Source organism: Aquarana catesbeiana, linkage group LG02, assembly GCF_042186555.1.
Source record: "Aquarana catesbeiana isolate 2022-GZ linkage group LG02, ASM4218655v1, whole genome shotgun sequence".
Lineage (NCBI taxonomy): Eukaryota > Metazoa > Chordata > Amphibia > Anura > Ranidae > Aquarana > Aquarana catesbeiana.
In genome coordinates, this window is record NC_133325.1 from 315,242,554 (window position 1) to 315,267,461 (window position 24,908).

The 24,908-nt window shown below is 44.0% G+C and overlaps 1 protein-coding gene and 1 pseudogene across 2 annotated transcripts in view; both read left to right on the forward strand.

Moving 5' to 3' along the window:
- LOC141127879 (septin-10-like) overlaps positions 1-13,415 on the forward strand; it is a 93,030-nt gene extending 79,615 nt beyond the window's left edge. For both annotated transcript variants that reach the window (XM_073614741.1, XM_073614742.1), the window contains exons 9-11: positions 6,023-6,155; positions 10,409-10,593; positions 12,722-13,415. In XM_073614741.1, the coding sequence (XP_073470842.1) occupies positions 6,023-6,155; positions 10,409-10,593; positions 12,722-12,731 (328 nt within the window). In that variant the 3' untranslated portion in view covers positions 12,732-13,415. The remainder of the gene's footprint in view (positions 1-6,022; positions 6,156-10,408; positions 10,594-12,721) is intronic.
- Positions 13,416-13,761: 346 nt separating this feature from the next.
- Positions 13,762-13,861, forward strand: LOC141130804 (U2 spliceosomal RNA; annotated as a pseudogene).
- Positions 13,862-24,908: the final 11,047 nt, after the last annotated feature.

A 24,908-nucleotide genomic window follows, 5' to 3' on the forward strand; every position in this document is an offset into this window, starting at 1 on the left:
AAAATGAGCACTATTGTCTCTTACTACTATGGGTAGAAACATCAAATATTGCATACATATTTGGTATCCTCATGCATGTCAGGATCGGCATAAAATAAACAACTAAAGTGTCCCTTTTTTTTTATTTATTTTTTTTTATTTTACTGTTTTGCGCCAGTGATCTAATGAAAAACATGAGATATACTTTAATAGCATATAATAAATGAAGGCCCTCTTTGTCCCTAAAAAAAAAAAAAAATAAAAAGGTATAATTCAGCCTGTTTGTCTTTTAGTAAATCAACCCTTATGAATTGAACACTATTTATCAATTTGTGTTTCCCTGGCTTTGTCATGATATATAGATAGATAGATATAGATATATATATTTTCCCGTGACTGTGTTGAAGTAACATCTCTTTATTGCAGTAAAGGCATACTATGTCTCTTCTTCAGTAATGCACACTTACCTGCCTGCTTGCAGTTTTCTGTTTATTGTACACTGGTCTGTGAATGTGCAGCTCAGCGTGCTTTCCTGGCATACTCCTACTGTGTAGGATTGACTGACTTTTACTCCAATATGGAAGAGGTCTTACTTACCTCCACTTTCCTTTTTTACCAATATGGTATTTTTTTTTATGAATTTGTTGCAACAATAGTGCTGTACAGTAAAATATTGTACAAAACATGCCATAGTTACCTGCTCTGTGCAGTGGTTTTGCACAGAGCAGCCCCGATCCTCTTCTAGGGTCCCCTACCAGTGCTCTTAGCTCCTCCTGGTCTCGGTGTGCCATCATAGGAAGCTGCTTCCTATGGTGGCACATCTTCGGGCTCAATCTCACACACATCACTGCTCAGCCCTGCTTTCTGCTCACATGATTTGATTGAAAGCAGCAGGAGCCAATGGCTTGCGCTGCTGCCTCTGTGAGCAGATAGAGAGGATAGAGCAGCTGCAGACAGACTTAGCGCTGGATAGAGATAGGGCTCAGACAAGTATACAGGGGGTATACAAACACTGGGATACTTTTTGCTTTAATGCAGGAAATACATTAGGTGAAAAATGATTGGTTACTATGCATGGCTACTCCAGATTCTGTCAACTCCAATCAATAAAATTTATTGTAGTATTAGTATTATTATTGTAAACTTTCTTTCATTTGTAATTTTTAAAATTTTATTTCATTACTTTTGTCCTTGTTTCCTTTAAATCTTGGACCAGACTTCACAAGCCAGATCTTTTTTTTTTTTTTTTTAGTGTGTGTTTGCTGCCATCTAGTGTTTAGTTATTAGTGCAGATTAGTTTAAGGGCCAGCTTATTCTATATTTACATAGTGTGGATCGCATTAGAATACTATTATTATTATAATACAGATTTATATTGCGCCAACAGTTTGCTCAGCGCTTACAATGTGAGGGCAGACAGTACAGTTACAGTACAACTCTATACAGGAAGAATCAGAGGGCCCTGCTCATTAAAGCTTACAAACTAAAAGGGAGGGTTAAGTGATACAAAAGTTAGTAACTGTGGGGGATTATCTGAAATAAAAGTACAGTTGTTAGGTGGAGGCAGGATAGGCTTCTCTAAAGAGAAAAGTTTTCAGGGATCATCTAAAAGTGGATTAGGAGACAGATTGGGGTAGGGAGTCCCAGAGGATGGGGGATGCCCGTAAAAGCTGTCATTAACATGGCTGGCCCAGCTCTCCTTGCTATTTCCATATGTCAAACTGCACCTAACTGGACTAAGACAACGAATAACCCACATGCGCCTGTATTAGAGGATCATGCTGTTACAGAGCAATTACAGCAATTGCCTTCTGCTCTTCCTTTTTGTGTGGTTGCCCTGGAATACATCATGAAACAAATAACCAGAATGGCTCTAATCTCTATTCATATGCGCAGAATCTTAAGGCTTGGACAGTGGAAGCTGCCTGTAAAACACGTATGCCCTTTCAAGACATCTGTTTGGTCAGTGACATTTTCTGTTCTGGGTCAACGGACTTGCCTACACACGATCACACAAAAGTCCAACGGATTCGTACGTGATGACGTACACCGGACCAAAATAAGGAAGTTGATAGCCAGTAGCCAATAGCTGCCCTAGCATGGGTTTTTGCCTGCTGGACTAGCATACAGACGAGCGGATTTCTGGGTCCGGCGGAGTTACGACGTAAAGATTTGAAGCCTGTTCCAAATCTAAAGACCGTCAGATTTGCGACTGGAAAAGTCCGCTGAAGATCCGGTGAAGCCCACACACGATAGGATTGTCCGCCGGATTTGGTCCATCGGCGTCCGTCAGACCAGTCTGGTCGAAAAGTTCGACCGTATGTATGCCCCATAAGGGTTGGCTCCTTTCACCTAATTCCAATCTAGAACTCTCCAGCATAACATTCTGTCAGCATAGAAAAAGCAGTCCCTTTCCCTGGACCTACCCATGCCCCTATCCAGCTGAGCATGAACTTCCTTGTCTTCCAAACAGTGACAGTTCAGGGAACATGGTCAAGAGAGAAAAACAAACTGCTCATCAACATCTTGAGGCTCAGAGCAGCCACGTTTTCCCTTCAGCACCTTTATGGGTCCAAGGTATACTTAATTTGGGTGCAGTCAGACAATGCCCACCACAGTGGCAAATATCAACAATCAAAGGGGCTTGAGAAGCCTGGCTGCCTTTTTATGGAAGCAAACCAGATGCTGTCATGGACAGAAACATACAGTCCAGCGATTTCTGCAGTCCACATCCCAGGAGTGGACAACTGGCAGATGGATTATCTCATCCACCTCCGCTTGGCCGAAAGAGAATGGTCTCTTCATCCACATATGTTCAATCTGCCATGCCAGAGATGGGGACTCTGAATGTGGACATCCTAGCCTCCAGTTACAGCAACAAGCTAATTCTGTTTGTTGCCACAACCGGAGATCCTCTAGCTTTTGCCTTGGATGCTCCCCTTGTCTCAATTTAAGCAAATTTATGCTGCCACTGCAAATTCTGCTTCGTCTACTCCACAAAATATAGCAAGAGAGAAAAACAGCGATTCTACTTTCACTGAACTAGCCCTGAAGAACCTGGTACACAGACATACTCGGACTTCTAGCATATGATCCCTAGCATCTTCCCAAAAGGCCAGAGCTGCTATCTCAAGGCCCTCCATTCCACCTTGCTTCACAGTCCCTGGCTTTAATAGCATAACTGTTGAAACCCAGGACTTCATGGATTTTTAAATCTGTAATTCCTACATTGCTGAAAGTAAGAAAAGCCACTTCCAGGAAGATCTATTATTGTACCTGGAAATCTTGCTTTGCTTGGTGGAAGTTCAGTCCCAGAGATTACTCTGTGCCTTGCATTCTGGCCTTCCTACAAACAGGTCTTGACCAGAATCTAGCTTCTAGCATCCTAAAAGGGCAGGTATTGGCCTGTATCTATCCTCTTCCAAAGACCTCTGGCTTCACACTCCTGTGTTCACCTTTTATTCAGTGTTTCTCATGTTAGGCCCACCTTGCAGCTCACCATGCTTCCCTGGAACCTTTATTTGGTTCTCTCTGCAAATTAGAAACCACCCTTTGAACCCATCACAGATATCCCCTTGGAGATTAGTAAGTAGCCTTTTTGGTAGCATCAACGTCTGTCAGACTTGTCTCTGATTTGGTGGCCTTTTCCTGTAAAGAGCCTTTCCTCTTACTTCACAATGATAGGGTCGTATTATGCCAAAGACTATCCTTTCCTCCAATGGTGGTTTCAGCATTCCATCTCAATGAGGACATTGTCTGTCATCTTTGTGCCCTGCTGCTAAGCATGCAAGAGAATTCTTCCTATACTGCCCAGTAGTCAGAGCCATTAAAGTGTACCGAAAAGCTACTGCTTCCATTAGACAGATTCACTGTTTGTTCTTTCCTCTGGGCCTCGCTTGGGGCACCCTGCTTCAGAATCTACCATTGCACTGTGAATCAGGAACTTTTTTGCCATTGCTTTACCCACTTCAGCCCCGGAAAGGATGGGACGCTTTAACTGACATTTGCGCAGTCGTGCAACGTTGTACCCAAACAAAAGTTATGTCTTTTTTTTTTCCCCTCACAAATAGAGCTTTCTTTTGGTGGTATTTTGATCACCTCTGCGGTTTTTATTTTTTGCACTATAAACAAAAAGACGACAATTTTGAAAAAATATATATATATCTTTTTACTTTCTGCTATAATACATATCCAAAAAATATATATAAAAAACAAATTTATTCATCAGTTTAGACCAATATATTTTCTGCTACATATTTTTGGTAAAAAAAAAATCACAATAAGCGTATATTGATTGGTTTGCACAAAAGTTATAGCGTCCACAAAATAGGGGAAAGACTTAGGGACTTTTTATTTTTTTATTGTTTTTACTAGTAATGGCGGGGATCAGAGATTTTTAGTGGGACTGAGACATTGTGGCGGACAAATCTGACCCTAAGTGACACTTTTTGGTGAGCAGTGACATCAATACAGTGATCAGTGCTATAATAATGCACTGATCACTGTACCAAATGGCACTGGCAGGGAAGGGGTTAACACTAGGGGGCGATCAAGGGGTTTAGCCTTCCCTAGGGAGGTGTTTCTAACTGTCAGGGGGACGGACTAACTGGGAGTAGAGAGAGATCGCTGTTCCTGATAACTGGGAACAGCTAATCTCTCTCTCCTCCCCTGTCAAAACATGGATCTGCCTTATTTACATAGGCAGATCCCTGTTCTGCCTCTCTTCATCGAGATTGCAGGTGGCTGGCGAACATCAAGTCCGCCGGACCCATGGGCAGGCTCCCGCAGCATACACGGGCCCGCACCACATGCACAGACCGACGTACAGCTACGTTGGTTTGCACAGCCGAGCCGCCTTGCCGCAGTATATATGCGGAAGGTGGTCAACAAGTGGTTAAACAAAAACCTCCTCTGTTGCCCAAATTTGTATGGCTGCCACCTGGTCTTCTGTTCATACTTTCTCAAAGTGTTCAATGTAGATGTCCAGTCTTCTGTGAATGCAGCTTTTGGCCGCAAGGTTCTTGCAGCAGCACTCTGAACTTTGGTTCTTGGCCCCTGTTGTTTTTTTGGGTCTGTTGGCACAGTTCCATTTGCCTAGTTGTTTCCCACCCTTGTATTTATTGCTTGGGGACATCCCATGGTATATGAATGAGTAGCCTGTGTTCTGTACTGTACAATTACAATAAAAGGAATTTTAACTTACCTGTAAATTTCCTATCTCGGAGTACAGTAAAAGGACACTTTCCACCCTCCCACACTCCTTTGCTTTCTAAATAACTGAGGATTCACGTAGTGGGGTAAGGTTATAGTAGAGACACCCAAAAGTTTGCCAGTGTCAAATTACCTAAAGGTACCAGCCTATTATCCATGGTGTATGAATAAGTTGCCTGTGATCTGTGCTGTGCTCCAGATATGGAATTTACAGGCAAGTCAAAATTTCTTCTTTTTTTTTTTTTTTTTTTTTTTGTGCCCCTGTAGACCTAAATGAGTATTTAAAGGGGTTGTAAACCCTCGTGGTTTTTCACCTCAATGCATTCTATGCATTGAGGGGAAAAAACCTACTGTAGTGCACCAGCTCCCCAGAGCCCCCTTTTACTTACCTGAGCCCGATTGTTCCTGCGTCGGGGACGAGTGCACCCGCTCCAGCCGGTGTCTCCGGTCCTGATTGGATAGATTGATAGCAGCGTAGCCATTGGCTCTCGCTGCTGTCAATCAAATCCAATGACACGGGAGCCGGGGCCACGTCCTGCTGTCTGGGTCATGCTGGAGTTACATTTTCCCTGCATTTCGCTCCATTCTTGGCATCCTCCAGGAACGGACAGGGACTGCACCGTGCAGTGCACATGCACCACACTCAGTGTTTTGCTATCAGTTGATTTTGCAGAGGATTTTTTAAAGCTATTCTACCAACAAACTGTGGGAAATGTGTGTAGATGGATGAAGCATCATTTGGTGCAGTGAAAGTTAAGCAGATAGAAGAAAAGATTGTGTGTATTATATTCTTGGCTATAAGGCATCAAATGATTGTGTTATTTTCTTTCAGTCTGCAGGAGACCTATGAAGCAAAGCGACATGAATTCTTTGAAGAGCTCCACAGGAAGGAGGAAGAGATGAGACAGACCTTTGTGCAGAGAGTCAGAGAGAAGGAAACTGTGCTGAAAGAAGCGGAGCGGGAGGTAATTTTATTACTTCCATTACTTCCCAGTTAGTAGCAGTATTTTGTGAGTTAGGATCTGGGCTAAAGGTTTTATCTTCCCAAGGAAAAATCTCCCACTCTCCACAATCACTCGTTATTCCTGTCATCGGTTTTTTGCAGCACCTATATTTGTGAGCAATTATTTTCAAGGATGAAGCACTTGAAGGGCAAAATTTAGAACCAAAATATCTGATGAGCATATTGAGAATTTGTACTCCATCCATCGAGCCAGATATTGATGCGTTAGTTTATAAAAAACAGTGTCAAATATTGCACTAGTTTTATGTTTCCCTCTTTTACAGTAAATACAGTAAAACTTTGGTTTGAGACTAACTTGGTTTGAGAGCGTTTTGCAAGACAAGCCAAATTTTTAAATACATTTTGACATGATATACAAGTAGTGTCACGTCACAACTGAGTATAAAAGAGAAAAAAGGCGCCTCTAAGTGTAGCAATATGGTTACATTTAATGAAGGTACAAACAGTTAACAATTACTGATATAAATAACGTAAAACTTAATTTTTTTTAGTAATACATTTTACAGTAAAACCTTGGATTGTGAGCATAATTCGCTCCAGAAACATGTTTGGAATCCAAAGCACTTGTATATCAAAGCAAATTTCCCCATAAGAAATAATGGAAACTCAAATGATTCGTTCCACAATCATTTATTCATAAGTCCTTCAGTTTACAGTCTATATAAAAAGATTATAGCCATGTGATAGGTTGTGTAACCATAAAATGTCCATCCACAAGGGGATTAGAAGCAAAATTCAGCAGGAGCTAAAGAGTATAAAATAGAAGAGAGACTCCTCTAAGTGAAGCAATATGGTTACATTTAATGAAGGTACAACTTTTAGCAACTCACATGGTTGATTAAAACAGGCACATCTAAGTATGCAGGCATCCGGGGTAAAGCTGTCCACATAGACCATCCTCCGCACTGCCATCGACATCATCTCTTCCACGCTGCTCTCCACGAGTGGCTCAAGCCTTGCTTTCAGACCGCTTTCCTGCAGGGTAGTCTTCCCAGTCTAAATTGCATACTGACGGTGGTGAGAGCCGGCGGTGCGGGGGATGCTCTATGTGGACAGCTTTACCCCGGATGCCTGCATACTTGGATGTGCCTCTTTTAATCATCAACCATGTGAGTTACTAAATGTTGTACCTTCATTAAATGTAACCACATTGCTACACTTACAGGCGCCTCTCTTCTCTTTTATACTCTGTATCTCCTGCTAGATTTTGCTTCTAATCCCCTTGTGGAGGTTTCCATTTGTGGATGGACATTTTATGGTTACACAACCTGGTCACATCGCTATAATATTTTTATATAGACTATAAACTGAAGGACTTATGAATAAATGGCTGTGGAACGAATCATTTGAGTTTCCATTATTTCTTATGGGGAAATTCGCTTTGATATACAATTGCTTTGGATTCCAAACATGTTTCTGGAACGAATTATGCTCGCAATACAATGTTTTACTGTAAAATGTATTACTAAAAAAAAAATGAAGTTTTATTACTCAGAGAGGTACGTTATTTATATCAGTAATTGTTAACTGGTGATCTGCTCATCATCTATTCTTCTTGATAGAGTGAAGGAGATTTACTAAATATGGTGCAGCTGTGCATAGTAACCACCAGCTTCTAGGTTGTATTGTCAAAGCTTCATTGAACAAGTTGAAGTTAGAAGCGGATTTGTTACTATGCACAGCTGCACCAGATTCTGAATGCTCATGTTTTAGTAAATCTCCCCCTGTGTGTGGCCCAAGACAATTCCTCTTCTTCTAGTGTGGCCCAGAAAAGTCAAAAGGTTGACACCCCTGCCCTAAAGTAACAGAGAAAGGCACAGAAGGGTCAACCAAGCTATTGTGGCATTTTCATTCTTTCGCAGACACAGAGAACTTGGCATGTAGAACAGTAAACAAGATTAAGCAGCAATCTTTCAGAGTATACATTTCAAACTTCCTAAATCGGAGGATTAGAGTGTGATGGTGTGCAGAGTACAATTACCCATAACAACCAAACTTAAGTTTACTAAACCCAGATTTAGGAAAGCTTCTTATGTTGTTATTTTTCTGTTTACTGCATGTTACTTGATATAAGCTTTGTTTAGTGTTCCATTCTCTGCCCATAGGCAAAAAGGGGTGGCGTATGAAGGCTATGGCACAATGGAAAGTCCTGTCTTCCAAAGTGCTATTATAAACATTAAAGTGGTTGTAAAGGCTGAAGGTTTTTTACCTGCATGCAGGTAAAAAACCTTCTGAATGTTGCTCCCCCCACAGCCCCCGCTAATACTCACCTGAGCCCCCTCTCGATCCAGCGTTGTGCACGGGAGCCTCGGCTGTCTCAGGTCTCTCTCTCCCCATTGGCTCCCACTGCTGTCAATCGTAGCCAGTGAGCCAATGGGGAGAGAACTGGGCAGAGCCGCAGCTCTATATGCTTTTAGCTTTGTTGAACTTTGAATGACAATTGCACAGTCATGCAACACTGAACTCGTATAAAATTTTTATGATTTTTTTTTAAACAGATAATTTTTTTTTTTTTTTGGTGGTATTTAATCACCAATGGGTTTTTTTACTTTTTGCTAACAAATGAAAAAAATTTTTGGGGAAAAAAATGTTTTTCTTAGTTTCTGTTGCAAAATTTTGAAAATAAGTAATTTTTCTTCTTCAATGATGTACGCTGATGAGGCTGCACTGATGGGTACTGATAGGCTGCACTGATAAGGTGGCGCTAATGGGCACTGATAATCAGGGCACTGATCAGTGTAAATAATGTGCTGACAGGCTTGCCAGTCAACACTAATCCTTTCCTCACACAGACACAGTGTGTGAGGAAAGGACTTCCGATAACTGGCAAGTCTGTTTGCATTTGATCAACTGTGTAAACGATCACCTTGTAAAACAACCCATTCACCTAAAAATAGAAATGAAAAGCAAAACATTTTTGTATAGATCTAAAAAAAAAAACACAAATACTTTTTTCCCTTTTTTTATATATCAACGGCAGCTGATTTTTTTTTTTTTTTTCCCCAGCATGTCCCTTAGACAGAAGTCAATCAAAGCTTCTGTCGAACTGGGACAGCCACACACTAACCGCAGTCAGTATAGCTTAACTGCTGCATTTGTTATGAACATGTCACAAGATTCAATCTATCCTAATGCAGGGCTCGACAAATCCCAGGCGCCATGTTGCCACGGCAACTAGAAATTGCATTCTGGCACCTGGGCTTTTGTCAGCCCATTCACTGTTGCAGGGATGCACAATTTGTATCGCCCGATGCCCGGGACATATAGTTCCAGGCGCCGGGCAGGTAGTTATTTTTCCACACTTAGCCCTGCTGCAGGCAAGGATCAGGGCTCACTTGTCAGGTGGAAGCATTCAGGCGGCTCCGCTGCGGCCCAATTGCTTCCACACAGGCGGGTAAAGTGCCTCCCCAACCGCGCCAACCCCCTGCTATGTATCCTGGGCTTCACTTTCCCATCTGCGGGCCCAGGACCTTCACATCTTGGTCCCCATTGAGTTTCCCCAGCCAGCATGGGCCAGTAAGGAAAGTAATGCAGTGCGATCTGCATTACATTCAGTGGAACACAGGGGAGACATGGAGGGTCTTTTAGACCCTCCATGTCTCATTAAAGAGAACCTGTCACGCAAAAGTCATCACATAGGTGACCTTTTCTTCTATGTGATGAAAAAAAAAAGTTACATAAAAAAAAAAAAAAAATTATTTTGATTGTAAACAATTAACGTTACACCCAAGCACATAAAATCCCCCACATATATGCATGTACAAATGTAAATACACGCCTTGGGGCACCTATGCATGAAAACGTAATTGCAATACACGTTGCATATCGCTGCACACAAGCACAAACTGGCTCCTAACTTTCTCCTAGATTCACAGCAAATTTGTCAAGCCCTGTCCTTCTTCCCTCATCGTGGAATGTGGTGGCACCGAACAGGTTATACTGTAAAAACGGCACCTTTGTTGCAGTTAAGGTTGCAGTCATGTTGCAGTCAGGCTTTATAAAGAACAGGGCAATGTGCTTACAGTGAGTAAAACAAAGTGTAGACCTTTTTTATATATGCTAATGTGGGTATTTCTTTTAAAACAGTTAGTAGCTAAATTGTCTGCATCAATATCTGTAGAATGTTACATAGTTATTGTACTCTAGACCAGACTGAAGGCCGTCTTTTTTTATCTGTTTGTGATGTATGTACAGCTTCAGAACAGATTTGAACAGCTGAAGAGGCTTCATCAGGATGAAAGGGCAAGTCTTGACGAGAAAAGGAAAGACTTACAGGAAGAAATGAATGCTTTCAGTAAACGGAAAGCTGCTGCAGAGCTCCTGCAAGGACAGGCGTTTGGAACCGTGGCCAACACCAGTTTAAAGAAGGATCGCAAAACGTAAGTGTCTCATTTCACTTTGTTACAAATCCAGTCATAGTAAATATTCCTATTTACAAAGTAAAACTTTGCATCAAAATTAAACCCTGCTGTCAAAGTAAGAGGGAGATGCATGAATACAATATGGAAACACAAATAATAAAATATAGGAGCACGAAATTGCACAGATCATGCAATCTATTTAATAATTAAAATAAGATGCTTCCATTAAACTTACAGAGAAACCTGAGCCCTTTGGACTTAAATATTGCACATATAACAACTATCAATGTAAGTATACCTGTTGGGATCACCCAGAAAAGGGGGGGTGGCCCTGAAATGCATCAGTGGTGGTGTTGGCTCACACTGGAGTAAACTACATATAACCCGCTCGGCAAATTGGAAAATCACAGGTGCCCCAGGAGCCACGCATCAGATCAAGACCATCAAGTGTAATAGTAAATGGCAGCCTCAGTCTGTACCCCCGCCAGGCCATGCCCTCAGGGTGGAGAGAAACGGGCTGGGGCATGGCCTGGTGGGGGTCCAGGCTGAGGCTGCCATTTTACCATTGCACAGCAGGTCTTGATCTGATGTGCGGCTCACAAGACAACTATCATTTTCCAGTATTGTCCGGGGCATAGGCGAGCTCCCCTCCCCTCCCGGCACACACACATCTTTGGTCTGCTCGGGATATTACCTGGGCTGTACTTTGTCAGGTTGTCTTTTGTGCTAGTTAAGGGGGAAACTGGTGATTTTTACAGAAATGCTTACCTTAATAGACGTCACACAAGTAATATTTAAACCTGTGAGCTCAGGATTCCATGTAAGTACACATCAAGCATCTTATTTTAAATACTAAATGAATGTGCACAGTTTACTGTGCCTGCATCTTGGTGTTATGTGTTCCTGTTTCCATTGTGGCAAACCCGCAATCTGCAGTGGGTGTCAGTGTTAATGACACCCTAAATGCAGGTTGCAAATGCAGTGCGCTTGCCTGCATCGGATCGTATGGTTGCTGTGTGTTTTTTAAGGTAGTGCATGAACTACTTTTGGTGCGGTCCATCACAAATTCAGCCCACTAGGGTCGCATCTGAATCGCACCTGTGCGATTCAGGGTGTGAACCAGCCCTCAAAGAGATGACAGTATTTAAGTAATAGCTATAACTGCAGTTTTTCCCTAATTTTTACTCTGTAAATGCAGTCTCTTAAAGCAAACCTTTAACCACTTGCCGCCCCACCAGAGTACATTTACTGCAGCAGGGCAGCAGCTGCAGGCTCAGTGACGTACTGGTACATCGCTGAGCACCTATACTCTGGTGTGCCCCCTGGGGAGAGAAGCTGCGTGTTATTGCCCTGGTGTGTCTGCCTCTGGTTTTATTACTAATCAGTAACCCAGAACAACTATGAGAAAAGGGCTTCCGTCTTTTCTCCAAATTTCTTAGAAGTATGGGAATCCCCCCCCCCATATTCATACATACCTAGGTGGATGCAGCATCGGTCCATTGCTGCATCTGTCCCCCACCACCTCTTCACTGAGAACTGATCGATCGAACATCGCTGATGGCTCCGTTCTCTCGACTCCACAAGCAGAGAGATGCTGCCTGTCAATCAGCAGCTCTCCTGCTCTGCTCCTCCACGCTCACTAGAACGCTAAGCTGTGGAGGGGCTGAGACAGCCATCAGTCAAGGCACCTGGCGGATCCAGACTTTGGAAGTCGGGATGACGCAGTGCCTGAACTGATTCCTGTTACGTCAGCAGAGAGCAGACTTCAGACCGCTCTCTGCTGAAAATGGGTCACAGGAGTGCAAAACTAATTGCATTCCTGTGACACATAGACGAAGTACAGTCAAACGAGCTCAGGCTGGACTTTTTTTTTTTAAATCAGTATATTTGCTCTGGGCCAGTAAATCAAAAAGTACTGTAGATTTAGCATAACAGCCAGGCAGCTAGCATTTTCAGAAGGAGATCAACAATTGCAATACTATATTTCTATTAGGGAAAATTGCTCTGGAGTGGATGAGAACTATTTGATTTGTTAGATATAACTGTTGTGGGGATTTATTCATACAGATGTTATAGAATTTTACCAGAAATGTAAAGTTGATATTCAGTGTAAGACTTTTAAACCCATTTATGCTATGTTTTGCAGTTTCATGTGATTGGATGATGCTGCCATAATCACCTGTGGCAATGGTTTTAACTCCGCCTGTTTTTAAATGGGTCCATGAAGCCCCCATCCATTTCTGAAAAGAAAGAACAGAAATCTGTGTACAATAGCCAGTGACAGAAGATAAGGAACAAAGCAAATTTCCATCTAGACATTTTTCATTGTAACCCCGTCAAATCCAGATGGCTGCGTGGATGTTATGCTCCCTTCTGGAGCTGCCTGGTACCAAAGAATACAAGGGGAGACGTTTGCAGCTGTAGAGTCCAGGAATCATTACTGATGGTTTTTCAGGATAACCAAAATATTTGTTGTGTAGGTTACTAAGGAAATGGGACATACACAAACTGGAGACATGTTAATGTGCCCACAGATAATTCTATACGTATAATCTGCTTTGTTCAGACATGTTACTGTTTTCTAACTTTTTTTAGTTACAGGAAATACATTTATATTCATATCTATTCTGTAATATTGTCTGTGGACTTTGAAACTTAGGTCATTTTGGATTTCCCTGTGTTTTGACATATCACTAAGATGATAATTGTTTGAATTGCAGGAGTGCTTAAACAGTTGCCTAATCCAAATGTATATTTTAAAACTGATGTTATACTGTATAGGCAAGTATACTTATAAACGGGAACTTTTTCACATGAATACATCAAGTTCTTCTTAATAAGTCGTGTTGTATTGATTGCATAACAACTACCCAAGCTGACATTTTAACATTGTGTCTGGTAAAGAGTTGTGTCTGCTTATACCTGCAGCAGGTTTCAGTGTCCCCTTGTAGTGCCAAAGCTTGCCTGCCTCCCACACATCATCATGATGGGTTAATATAAATATATGGTGTCTGGAAAGAGAGAAGAAAAGCTCTTACACATAGGCATGCACAGGGTGTGTGCCTGGGCACACCCTAATCACTGTGTGTGGTGCCAATTCTGCCTACTGCTCTGGCTACTCCCCTCATTTAAGGATAAAGAACAAGGGAAGGGGCTAGTAAATATGTAATGTATGTATGTAATGTAATCGCTTCTCAGCCTTTTGGCTAAGATCAAGTGTAGTATCTGTTCTTATCTGTTTCCAGAAGAGGCGCTGTGCTACTCTCAAAGGGGAGAGCCAGCAATTCCAATGGTGTTATAGTGCCTGGAAAGGCGGTTTCAGCATGAACTATGGCACGCTGCCAAACAGATACTGGGAGCTGGCCGATGGTTGAGTCTGAGCCGTCCGGAAGGGTGCTCCTGGTGAGGATGGGTGCTGCATCTGGGTCTGGCCGGAGGGCCGGGTCCCTAGCCTTCTGGCCTAGATTGTGGTAGCTCTAGCTACGGACAGTTATTCGAGAGAGAACACTTACTCCTCCTTTGGGAGGGGGGGAGTGATCAGTATTTCCGGAATGTAATTAGGAAAGAGGGATGGGAGCGACGATGAAGCCTGATGGTAAAGGGCTCTCACCAAGCTCCCTGAACTTCATGCCTTTCTGCCTGGAGTGGGGGCGGCTGTGGTCTGGGCCGCTGGTCAGGGTTGGTCCTGAAAGCCTATGGAGTATGTGCCCCTGGAGTGGCAGTCCAGGGGTGCCAAAAAATCACTGTGAGTGAGAGTCACTTTGGTTTGAGGGACCACGGTCACTGCACCATAGAACACGCTTTTTTAGCACCTGCCTCTTGGGCCGGGCCTTTTGGCTGGGACCAGAGGAATTTTTTTATTCCTGGCCGGAGGGCCTGGTCATTGTTTCACACAGTGGCCACTTTTTCACTCTCCTCTTCACTTATTCCTTCCCCATTTTATTTTATTTATTAAGCCTATGTTTGTCACTTTTTGTATTTTTATGTTTGTACACGGTTTGTTGTACTGTGTGATGAGTAGGGTTGCAGGTCCTCGGGCCAGCCCTGAAAGTCTTGGGAGGGGGTGGATAATAGGCTTTTTGGCTTGGTTCACCCTCTCTCATGGGGTCGCCCTACGGGGGAGCCTCACCTAGTACTTGGGTGGGTCTGTTTCGACAGGCCCTCCAGAGAACGGGGTCCGTCTGGTTTTGGCCAGAGGGACCAATTGTAAGTACCCTTGTCCCCGTCTGGAGCCTAACGCCCCGGGGGATTCAGGGCAAGGCACACTTGTGTACCCGTTTGCTCTTTTTTGTGTTTCATTCTTTAGGTGTGTGCACATTTCTTTCTCGAACATCACGGAACACAGAGCCACAGTAATTACTGATGGGTTATATAGGTATCACTGGTGATTGGACACTGGCACACCCTATCAGGAAGTTCAACCCCCTATATAATCCCTCCCCCTTGCAGGGATACCTCAGTTTTTACGCCAGTGTCTTAGGGGATGGACGTGTAAAGATGTCCTGTGCTGAGCTCCAAAGGGAATATCCTAAGATCCTATACTGGGGCAAGCCAGGCGAACCGGATCCATTCAAAGTGTCCTTTCATGGCCGAATTGAATGGTACCCGGGCCTCGTGTCCGAAGAAACGAGGTTTTACCCGTAATGCTTCTCTTTTTAGAGAGCTGGACCCCGCAGATCAGAAAATGGCTTTAAACTTCCTAATTTCTGGCTAGGTGCTTTACGGTTCCAGAACTGTTGGATCCCCCTATTCGTAGGGGGCCCCAGTCTCTGACGGTTTTTTCAAACGGAGCCCACCGTGAGAGGTGAAGATTGGGTCTGTGTAAACAGCACCCTGCGGCTGGATAAGGTAAGAGGAGATTCCACAGAATTTTTGAGTTCTAGTGGCTTTTCTCCTTTAAGGTAAATGCATGCTATGCCTATTGTGACCACCGGGGGCTGCCAAGAGCACAAACCTGCACATGCTGACTGTCTGTCTCAGGTGTTTTCATCGCTGATTATGTCCCAGCGTCTCAAGCAGGCTGCAAACAGGTAAGATGGAAAGGGGGATTTCTCATGTTTGAATGTTCCCCCCCAGGCTAGAGAGGGGCCACAGGGGTCTAGAAAGTGGTTATACCACCCGGGCTCTGCGGCCTAATGGCCACCATCTCTGAAGATAGCCGTTCAGGCAGATCTTGTTACCAGCCTCCCCCCCATCCCCAGCCTTTCTCCAGAAGCATGATAGGAGAAGCGCTCGTTTTTTTCAAAACTCGAGGGGGGGGGGGGGCGGTAGAGGAGGGGGCGGGACGTCAGCACAGAGTGCTTAGACTCCCACTCAGGCCAGCTGCAGGCTATTAAAGGCACTCTGTACAGGTGCACTCAGCCTTCTGAGAGACACAGAGCTGACGGTCGCATGTAAGGTGGGACACAGGCATTCTCCTAGGCAGCATTTACTGAAGTAACACCAGACTGAGCATTGGGTAGCAAGGCTTTTAGCCAGACTACATCGCTCAGCGGGCAGTGTTCATTTGTATACCTCACACCTTGTTGCTTTGCACTATGGGTAGAAGAGGTTCAAGCACCCCAGGAACCAGAGACACTAGGGGATCTCGTTCAGGTTCTGAGGGCCCCCTGTCGGCAGCATCCTCCCCCCCTAAAGATGGGCCAGGGATGGCTAGCCAGGGAGAGCCATCGGGGTCAGGGGCTACACCTGCTTCTGGCACTTCAGCCCCTGTATATATTACACAAGAGGTTTTTTCCTCAACCATTAATGGTCTAGAGGAAAGATTAATGGCCGTGATTACGTCTTCACTCAGTGGAAGAAAACGCACTAGGCTTTCCTCTGTTCCCCAAGACCCTCAGACAGAGGAGCTCTGGGATAAAGGAGATGAATCCCTTTCAGAGGTTCAGGATGGGACGGATGATTCCTCTTCGGAGGAATCAGGTGGAGAGGGACCCTCTGCGACTTCCCACGAGGAGAAAGTCTTAGTGCAGATCCTCACTGGATTGGTCCGCTCCACATTTAAGTTGCCCATACCTGAAACTGCTAAAGAATCCTCTTCTGCTTTGGGGTCACTGAAACCTTTCCAAGCAGCACATGCTTTTCCTGTTCATACTTTACTTGAAAAGCTCATTTATTCTGAGTGGGATCACCCAGACAAACGTTTTTTTCCGCCGAGAAAGTTTTCAACACTTTATCCGATGGAAGAAAAGTTTATTAAAATGTGGGGAATACCGGCTATTGATGCCGCCATTTCCTCCGTAAATAATAGCCTGACTTGTCCTGTAGACAATGCTCAGATGCTCAGGGATCCTGTAGATAAAAGGATGGAATCCCTATTGAAGGATGTTTTCTCCTTAGCAGGATCAGTGGCCCAACCTGCAGTAGCAGCGATTGGAGTCTGTCAATACTTAAGAGACCATGTTAAGCAGGTCATCAAAGTATTACCTGAACAGCAGGCCCAGGGGTTTGCTAACCTTCCAGCGGCCTTATGCTTTGTGGTTGACGCCATTAGAGATTCTATCGTGCAAACCTCCCGTCTTTCACTGGGGTTGGTGCATATACGTAGAATCCTATGGTTAAAAAATTGGTCAGCCGAAGCACCATGTAAGAAGCTACTGGCTGGGTTTCCATTTCGTGGTGCAAGGTTGTTTGGAGAGGACTTGGATAACTATATCAAGAGAATCTCTTGTGGGAAAAGCACTCTCTTACCTGTCAAGAAGAAGAGTAAGCGTCCCTCTTTCAAACGGACTCTTTCCCCAGCGCCGGGGGCTTCAGCCTCCAGGCAGTCTCGACGGCCGCCTCCATCGGGGTCCAGAGACAAGAGTCAACCCCAGGGACAAAAGAAGTCCTGGGGAAAGAAGCCTACTAGGCAAAACACTAAGACCTCTGCATGAGGGGGCGCCCCCGCTCACTCGAGTGGGTGGAAGACTGCGACAGTTCTCAGAGCTCTGGCAGGAGGACTTCCAGGACAGATGGGTAATCTCCACGGTAACCTTAGGGTACAAGCTGGAGTTTCAGGAATTCCCCTCTCCTCGGTTCCTCAGATTAAATGTTCCCAGAGACCCAGAGAAGAAGCAGTCGCTCCTTCTAGCGTTAGAGCGACTTTTGTCGCAGGAGGTCATTATGATAGTTCCCGCAAAGGACCAGGGATTGGGCTTCTATTCCAACCTTTTTACGGTCCAAAAGCCAAATGGGGATGTCAGGCCCATTCTGGACTTAAGGGATCTGAACCGATTCCTAAGGATTCAATCCTTCCGCATGGAATCAATTCGAACAGTAGTTCCCACCCTGCAGGGAGGAGAATTTCTGGCATCAATAGACATCAAAGATGCATATCTGCATGTGCCCATTTTTCCTGCTCATCAGAAGTTTCTGCGCTTCGAGGTAGGAGGGCGCCATTTCCAGTTTGTGGCTCTGCCTTTCGGGATAGCCACTGCACCTCGAGTGTTCACAAAGATCTTGGCTCCTCCTCTGGCCAGATTAAGGGCTCAGGGTATAGCTGTCATAGCATACCTAGACGACCTGCTCTTGATAGACCGGTCGGTAGCCTCTTTGAATGGAAACTTGAGGACCACGGTCAGGTATCTAGAACACCTGGGTTGGATCCTCAACTTAGAAAAGTCTCCTAAAAGCAGTAAGAAGACTGGAGTATTTAGGTCTGATTATAGATACAAGCCAGGAGAAAATATTTCTACCCCAGGCAAAGATCACTGCTTTGAGAGAGCTGATTCTGACAGTAAGGACCAAGAAGGGTCCCTCAGTCCGCCTTTGTATGAGGCTACTAGGGAAGATGGTGTCTTCATTCGAAGCAGTTCCCTATGCTCAGTTTCACTCAAGAATCCTGCAACACAGTATTCTGTCGACCTGGAACAAGAAGGTTCAGGCATTAGACTTTCCGATGCACCTGTCGCATGCGGTGCGTCAGAGCCTCAATTGGTGGCTCATACCCGAAAACCTGCAGAAGGGGAAATCCTTTCTACCGGTTACCTGGACGGTGGTAACAACAGATGCCAGTCTGTCAGGTTGGGGAGCAGTTCTGGAACAGGCTGCGGTCCAAGGGGTATGGTCCAAGACAGAGAGGACCTTACCCATCAACATTCTGGAGATCCGGGCGATACATCTAGCTCTAAAGGCCTGGACTATCAGGCTACAGGGTTGTCCGGTCAGGATCCAGTCCGACAATGCCACAGCAGTGGCTTATGTCAATCATCAGGGAGGCACCCGGAGCCGAGCTGCTCAAAAAGAGGTGAACCAGATCTTAGTCTGGGCAGAGATGCATGTGCCATGCATATCGGCAGTTTTCATCCCGGGAATAGAGAATTGGCGGGCGGACTATCTAAGTCGCCAGCAGTTACTTCCAGGGGAATGGTCTCTGCATCCCGACGTCTTTTGGGCCATATGCCAAAGATGGGGGGTTCCAGATGTAGATCTCTTTGCATCCCGATTCAACAAAAAGATAGACAGATTTGTGGCAAGGACAAAAGATCCTCTTGCATGCGGGACGGATGCGTTGGTGATTCCGTGGCATCGGTTCTCACTGATTTACGCATTCCCGCCTATTCTGCTACTACCACGACTCCTTCGCAGGATCAGGCAGGAAAGGAAGTCGGTACTTCTGGTGGCCCCCGCTTGGCCCAGAAGGACTTGGTATGCAGAAATAGTAAGGATGACGGTAGGTTCCCCATGGACCCTACCGGTATGCCCAGACCTGTTATCTCAAGGTCCAGTGTTCCATCCTGCCTTACAAACGCTAAATTTGACGGTTTGGCTATTGAGACCCACGTTCTGAAGAGTCGTGGGCTCTCAGGTCCTGTCATATCTACCTTGATTAATGCAAGGAAGCCAGCTTCCAGGATGATTTATCATAGATTCTGGAAGGCTTATATAACCTGGTGTGAATCCAGAGGTTGGCATCCCAGGAAATATGTCATAGGTAGAATCCTTGATTTTCTACAGATGGGATTAGAGATGAAGCTGGCCTTGAGTACCATCAAGGGCCAGGTCTCTGCTTTATCAGTATTATTTCAGCGGCCACTTGCTTCGCATTCTTTGGTCCGAAACTTTATGCAGGGGGTGATGCGTCTTAATCCTCCGGTTAAAGCGCCCCTAAACCCCTGGGACTTTAATTTGGTCCTGGCTGTGTTACAGAAACAGCCTTTTGAACCAATAAGTCAGATTCCTTTGGTCTTGTTGACAAGGAAATTAATTTTTCTGGTGGCCATCTCTTCTGCTAGAAGAGTATCAAAATTAGCAGCGATTTCCTGTAAGGAGCCTTATTTGATTATACACAAGGATAGAGTGGTACTACGCCCTCATCCTAGTTTTTTACCAAAGGTGGTTTCTGATTTTCATTTAAACCAAGACATTGTTCTACCTTCCTTTTTTCCAGATCCCTGTTCTCCGGAAGAGAGATCTCTACATTCGTTGGATGTAGTAAGAGCAGTTAAGGCCTATCTAGGGGCAACTGCTCAGATCCGCAAGACGGATGTTTTGTTTGTGCTGCCAGAGGGTCCCAGTAGAGGACAGGCAGCGTCAAAAGCTACCATTTCTAAATGGATTCGACAGTTGATCATTCAAGCTTACAGTTTGAAACAGAAGATTCCTCCGTTTCAGATCAGGGCACATTCCACGAGGGCTATTGGTGCTTCTTGGGCAGTGCATCACCAGGCCTCTATGGCTCAAATCTGCAAGGCCGCAACCTGGTCTTGAGTTCATACATTCACCAGATTCTATCAGGTGGATGTGAGAAGGCATGAGGATATCGCCTTTGGGCGTAGTGTGCTGCAGGCAGCGGTACAGGGTCCTCAGGTCTGATTGCACTCTACTTGGTCGTGGTTCCCCCCCCTCAGGTAGCATTGCTCTGGGACATCCCATCAGTACTTACTGTGGCTCTGTGTCCCGTGATGTTCGAGAAAGAAAATAGGATTTTTTAAAACAGCTTACCTGTAAAATCCTTTTCTTTCGAAGGACATCACGGGACACAGAGGTCCCGCCCCTCTTCTAATACACTATATTGCTTGGCTACAAAACTGAGGTATCCCTGCAAGGGGGGAGGGATTATATAGGGGGTTGAACTTCCTGATAGGGTGTGCCAGCGTCCAATCACCAGTGATACCTATATAACCCATCAGTAATTACTGTGGCTCTGTGTCCCGTGATGTCCTTCGAAAGAAAAGGATTTTACAGGTAAGCTGTTTTAAAAAATCCTATTTTTTTTGGCACTGGGTGAAGTTTTTGGGTGTGTTATGCACGCCATAGGCTTTCAAAAAAAGAAAAATTACCGGCCCCTCCTTTTTCTTAATGAACACAGTGAACACACTCGCTCACTGTGTCCATTCATAACTGAAACATAGTAGACTGTGTTTCAGTTTGTGAATGAACAGAAAGCCACTCGGCACAGAGCACTTCACGTTCATTCACTGCCTCGTACAGCAGAGGCTGCAGAGAAAGGCATGTGTGTTTGAGCTTTGGGTTGCACACCCTAATGTAATAGGCTGCGCACACCTATGCTCTTACATGAAGTGTTGCAACTGACTGGCGTTTGGGCAGCTTGTGTTGGTTTGGCTGCAGAAAGGGCAACATACATATTCTGATTACCCCTGCTGCTATTTATTAGTTTATTTTAGGTACCCCTTAAAATGCTATATTAAACTCAAAATCCAAAATATGATATATGGCAGCTTACCGATCATTTTCTTTTTTTAGGCTTTTTCCCTTCTGTTTTCATCTGGTGATCTGGCCAGTAACACACCTCCTTTATCCAGTGTGCCTCCACTATGGATGAATGAGCACAGGGGGCACCTTTGGATATCAGCAATGTCAGTCTTGGAGGGAGGGGAGTTTTAGATGTACTAGCAGCTTCAGATACACTAACAAATTGAAGTCAAACTTCAGATTACACTTTAGATTCAGTAACATTATTTTGGGATAAAGGTTTATCCATAAATAAATAAAAGTTGATCATTGTAGGCACCCGTCAGTGGAAAATGGTTTGTCTTATCTCTGTAAACGGATACATCTTCAAGAGAGCAGGTTCTGTTAAAAAAACAGACTTACTGGATGGGTCACCTGATGAAAATAAAAGAAAGAAAGCTTAAAGTGGTTGTAAAGTCAGAAGGTTTTTTATCTTCATGCATTCTATGCATGAAGATAAAAAGCCGCCTGTGTGCAGCAACCCCCCTAATACTTACCTGAGCCCCATCTCTGTCCAGCAATGTCTACGAGTGTCATGGCCATTAGGGACTCTCCCTCCTGATTGGCTGAGACACAGCAGCAGCACGATTGGCTCTAGCTGCTGTCAATCAAGATCAGTTAGCCAATCAGGAGAGAGGGGGATGGGTCGAACCATAGCCCCGTGTCTGAATGGCTACACAGAGCTGCAGCTTGGCTCGGGTGCCCCCATAGCAAGCTGCTTGCTGTGGGGACACTCAACAGGAGGGAGGGGCCAGGAGCAGCAAAGAGGGACCCGAGAAGAGGAGGATCTGGGCTGTTCTGTGCAAATACACTGCAACAGGGCAGGTAAGTGTGATGTCTTTAAAATCTTGGAAATGCATTAAGATACTTGCACCTTTCATTAGTATAATTCAGCAGTTAGAAAGTAATTCAGGTGTCCACCACCTCACAAAAAACAAACCTGGCATAAAACCCCAAACCAATAATCATTTTGCATGCAACCACACACTTTCGTAAGGTAAATGGGATCCATTACTAATGCTAACTGCCCAATTATCATGAATGTTTTTAATTATGGAATAATGCACTCACACTATGCACTTACAATATGTTAAAAACAGGAAGAACAGCAGGGAATGGACTATCACTCTGAACCTTCAGTGACCCAATGAAAGCCGTTAAATTTGATTCTTTAGAGATGCCTTGCTTTTGTATGTTTTGAATAGTATTAATTATATAAAGTATATTTTAGGGTGACAGACCTTCTCCTAGAGAGGAAATTGTCACTGGTTGAAGACCTTTGGTATAGTTCCCACTTTAAAGCAGAAGAATAACCAAAGCTATTTTAGCCTTACTTCTCCTATGGATTCCAGGAGTGCACTTCAACTTTGCAGTCAGGATCCACCCAGATGCCTGGGCCAGCAGCTGGCTCAGCCCCTCAGCATGCAACTGAGAGCATGAGCCAGCCCCTTCCACCCCCTCCACAGCCCAACACTCCAGTGAGCGCTGGAGGAGCAGAGCACAGAGCGATGGCTGACAGTCACTGGATCTCTGCAGACTGAATACCGACAACTGAGCAATCAGCAGTCTTTGATCGCTCAGTTCTCAGTGTAGAGCTGATGGGGAACAGATGCAGCAGGGACCTGTGTTCCAGCATTCTAGGTGAGTATGTTTGTTTATTTTTTTCTATTCCCCAATTTCTCTTTTAATTCAGAGAGACATAGTTTCCACTTTAATTCAGAAGGATAATAAATTACTTTATCAAGTCTGTAAGCTTTCATTATACTGGTATTTATGTGCTAAGATGCTTAGGAGTCACAGTTTCATATTTAATGATTAATGGCAAGTTATAGATCACATGTAGTTTATCATATAAACTATCACTGTATTATGACTATTGACCTTAGGCGACTTCATACCCATTCACAGGCAGTTTTGAATAGTGCAGGCATTTTACCTTGTAAAACATTTTGACCATATACTTTGAGGGCCAGTTCACACCAGATGCAGTTCCGTGCGTTTTTTTTGCTGCACTAAAAATGCATGCACAGTGTTTTCCATGTATTCCAATGGCTCTAGTCCACACCAATGCAGTCAGTTTCTGCACCGGAAAATGACTGGAACTGACTGCACTGGTGTGAACTAGAGCCATTGGAATATATGGAAAACACTCTGCATGCATTTTTAGGGCCAGTTCACACCACAAAAATGCATTCATAAGTTCCGGATCAGTTTTTGCTTACAGTTCACACCACACGCAGTTCCAGTGTGTTCTTGATACAATTTGCTAGGTTCCAGTATAGTTCTGTGCAGAAAAAATGCAGCATGCGCTACTTTTTTTTTCTGCACCAGAAACTGACTGCATGGTGTGAGCTAGAGCCATTGGAATACATGGAAAACACTGCATGCATTTTTAGTGCAGAAAAAAAGCGCACGGAATTGCATCTGGTGTGAACTAGCACTTAATGTAGTATAGAAATATTGAATAACAGGCCTTAGAACGCAAAAAGAATGGCCCTATAAAAGACGTGCATTACCTGTAATAATCCCATCAAATTATTGGTGCACTTTCCATATTGTTAAATTCATCATTTAAATAAAAAAAAAATAAATGATTGCAGTGAGCATCGTACGAGGAACCAGACTTAGAGCCAAAAAATGGGACGATAAGGGAACAATAATCTTCTGGTCCTTGAATATAATATAGGACCCTATGGAACCTGTGTGTTTGTGATTATATTTTTTCCTTTTAAATGAAATGAATATTAGTCATCTTTCCACAGCTGATCTCCCCACCTATACCTTTGAAACACATACTGTATATGTGGACTTTATTACCAAGTGTTTTTTTTACGCATTCATTATTTTCAAAATACATTTTTCTACATGTATTGCAAATCATCCAACACAAATTGGAACAGCAAAAATAATACAAGAGAAACCACCCTTAGTTGGGTGCAATAAAAAATTTTAATTTACAATCTCTTACTAAAGAGGACCTTGTGTTTCATCATATGGAGGAACGTAAAGTGAGAAACTTATATTGTATGCGTCCAGCCCGAAGGATAGTAATACAGGTCGCCAATTGCCGTAGAAAGCAATGCAGGTGACCCTACTTGTATATCATTGAGTTGATCATTTCTCCAGCTATGTCCGTCACATGTTCTACATTGGAAAGTTACACCAAGAGGTGCAAAATACAAAAACATTGAGAGAGGAAAAACAAACAAACAAAAAAAACATTATATATAAGTAATAAATAGGGGGTAGAGAGGGTATGGGTGGGCTATGGGTGTATTCGCTCCACTTCAGCGCCTTATGGTCCATAACTGATGGTCAACCTTTGCCAGGGGTATGGAATACACAAACAGCATACACACTTTTCTAGTCTCTGCATCACTGGGTGAAGGAGGCTGCTGACCTGCCAAAACGTGCTCAAACTCATCGGTGCAAGAATACGCAAGCCAGTAGAACCAGGTTCTATTAAATTTCTCTTTAGTTCCGTTTAGGGCGCCATCAGACTCTCCATATGGCGACTATCCTCAACCTCATGAAACCATTGTGTGAAAGAAGGGACTCTTGTGGATTTCCACAATGGTGGCATGAATGAACGAATCGCTTTAACCAAATGTCGCAGCACTGATTTCTTGTACACCTTCATCAGCATTGGGGTATGGTGT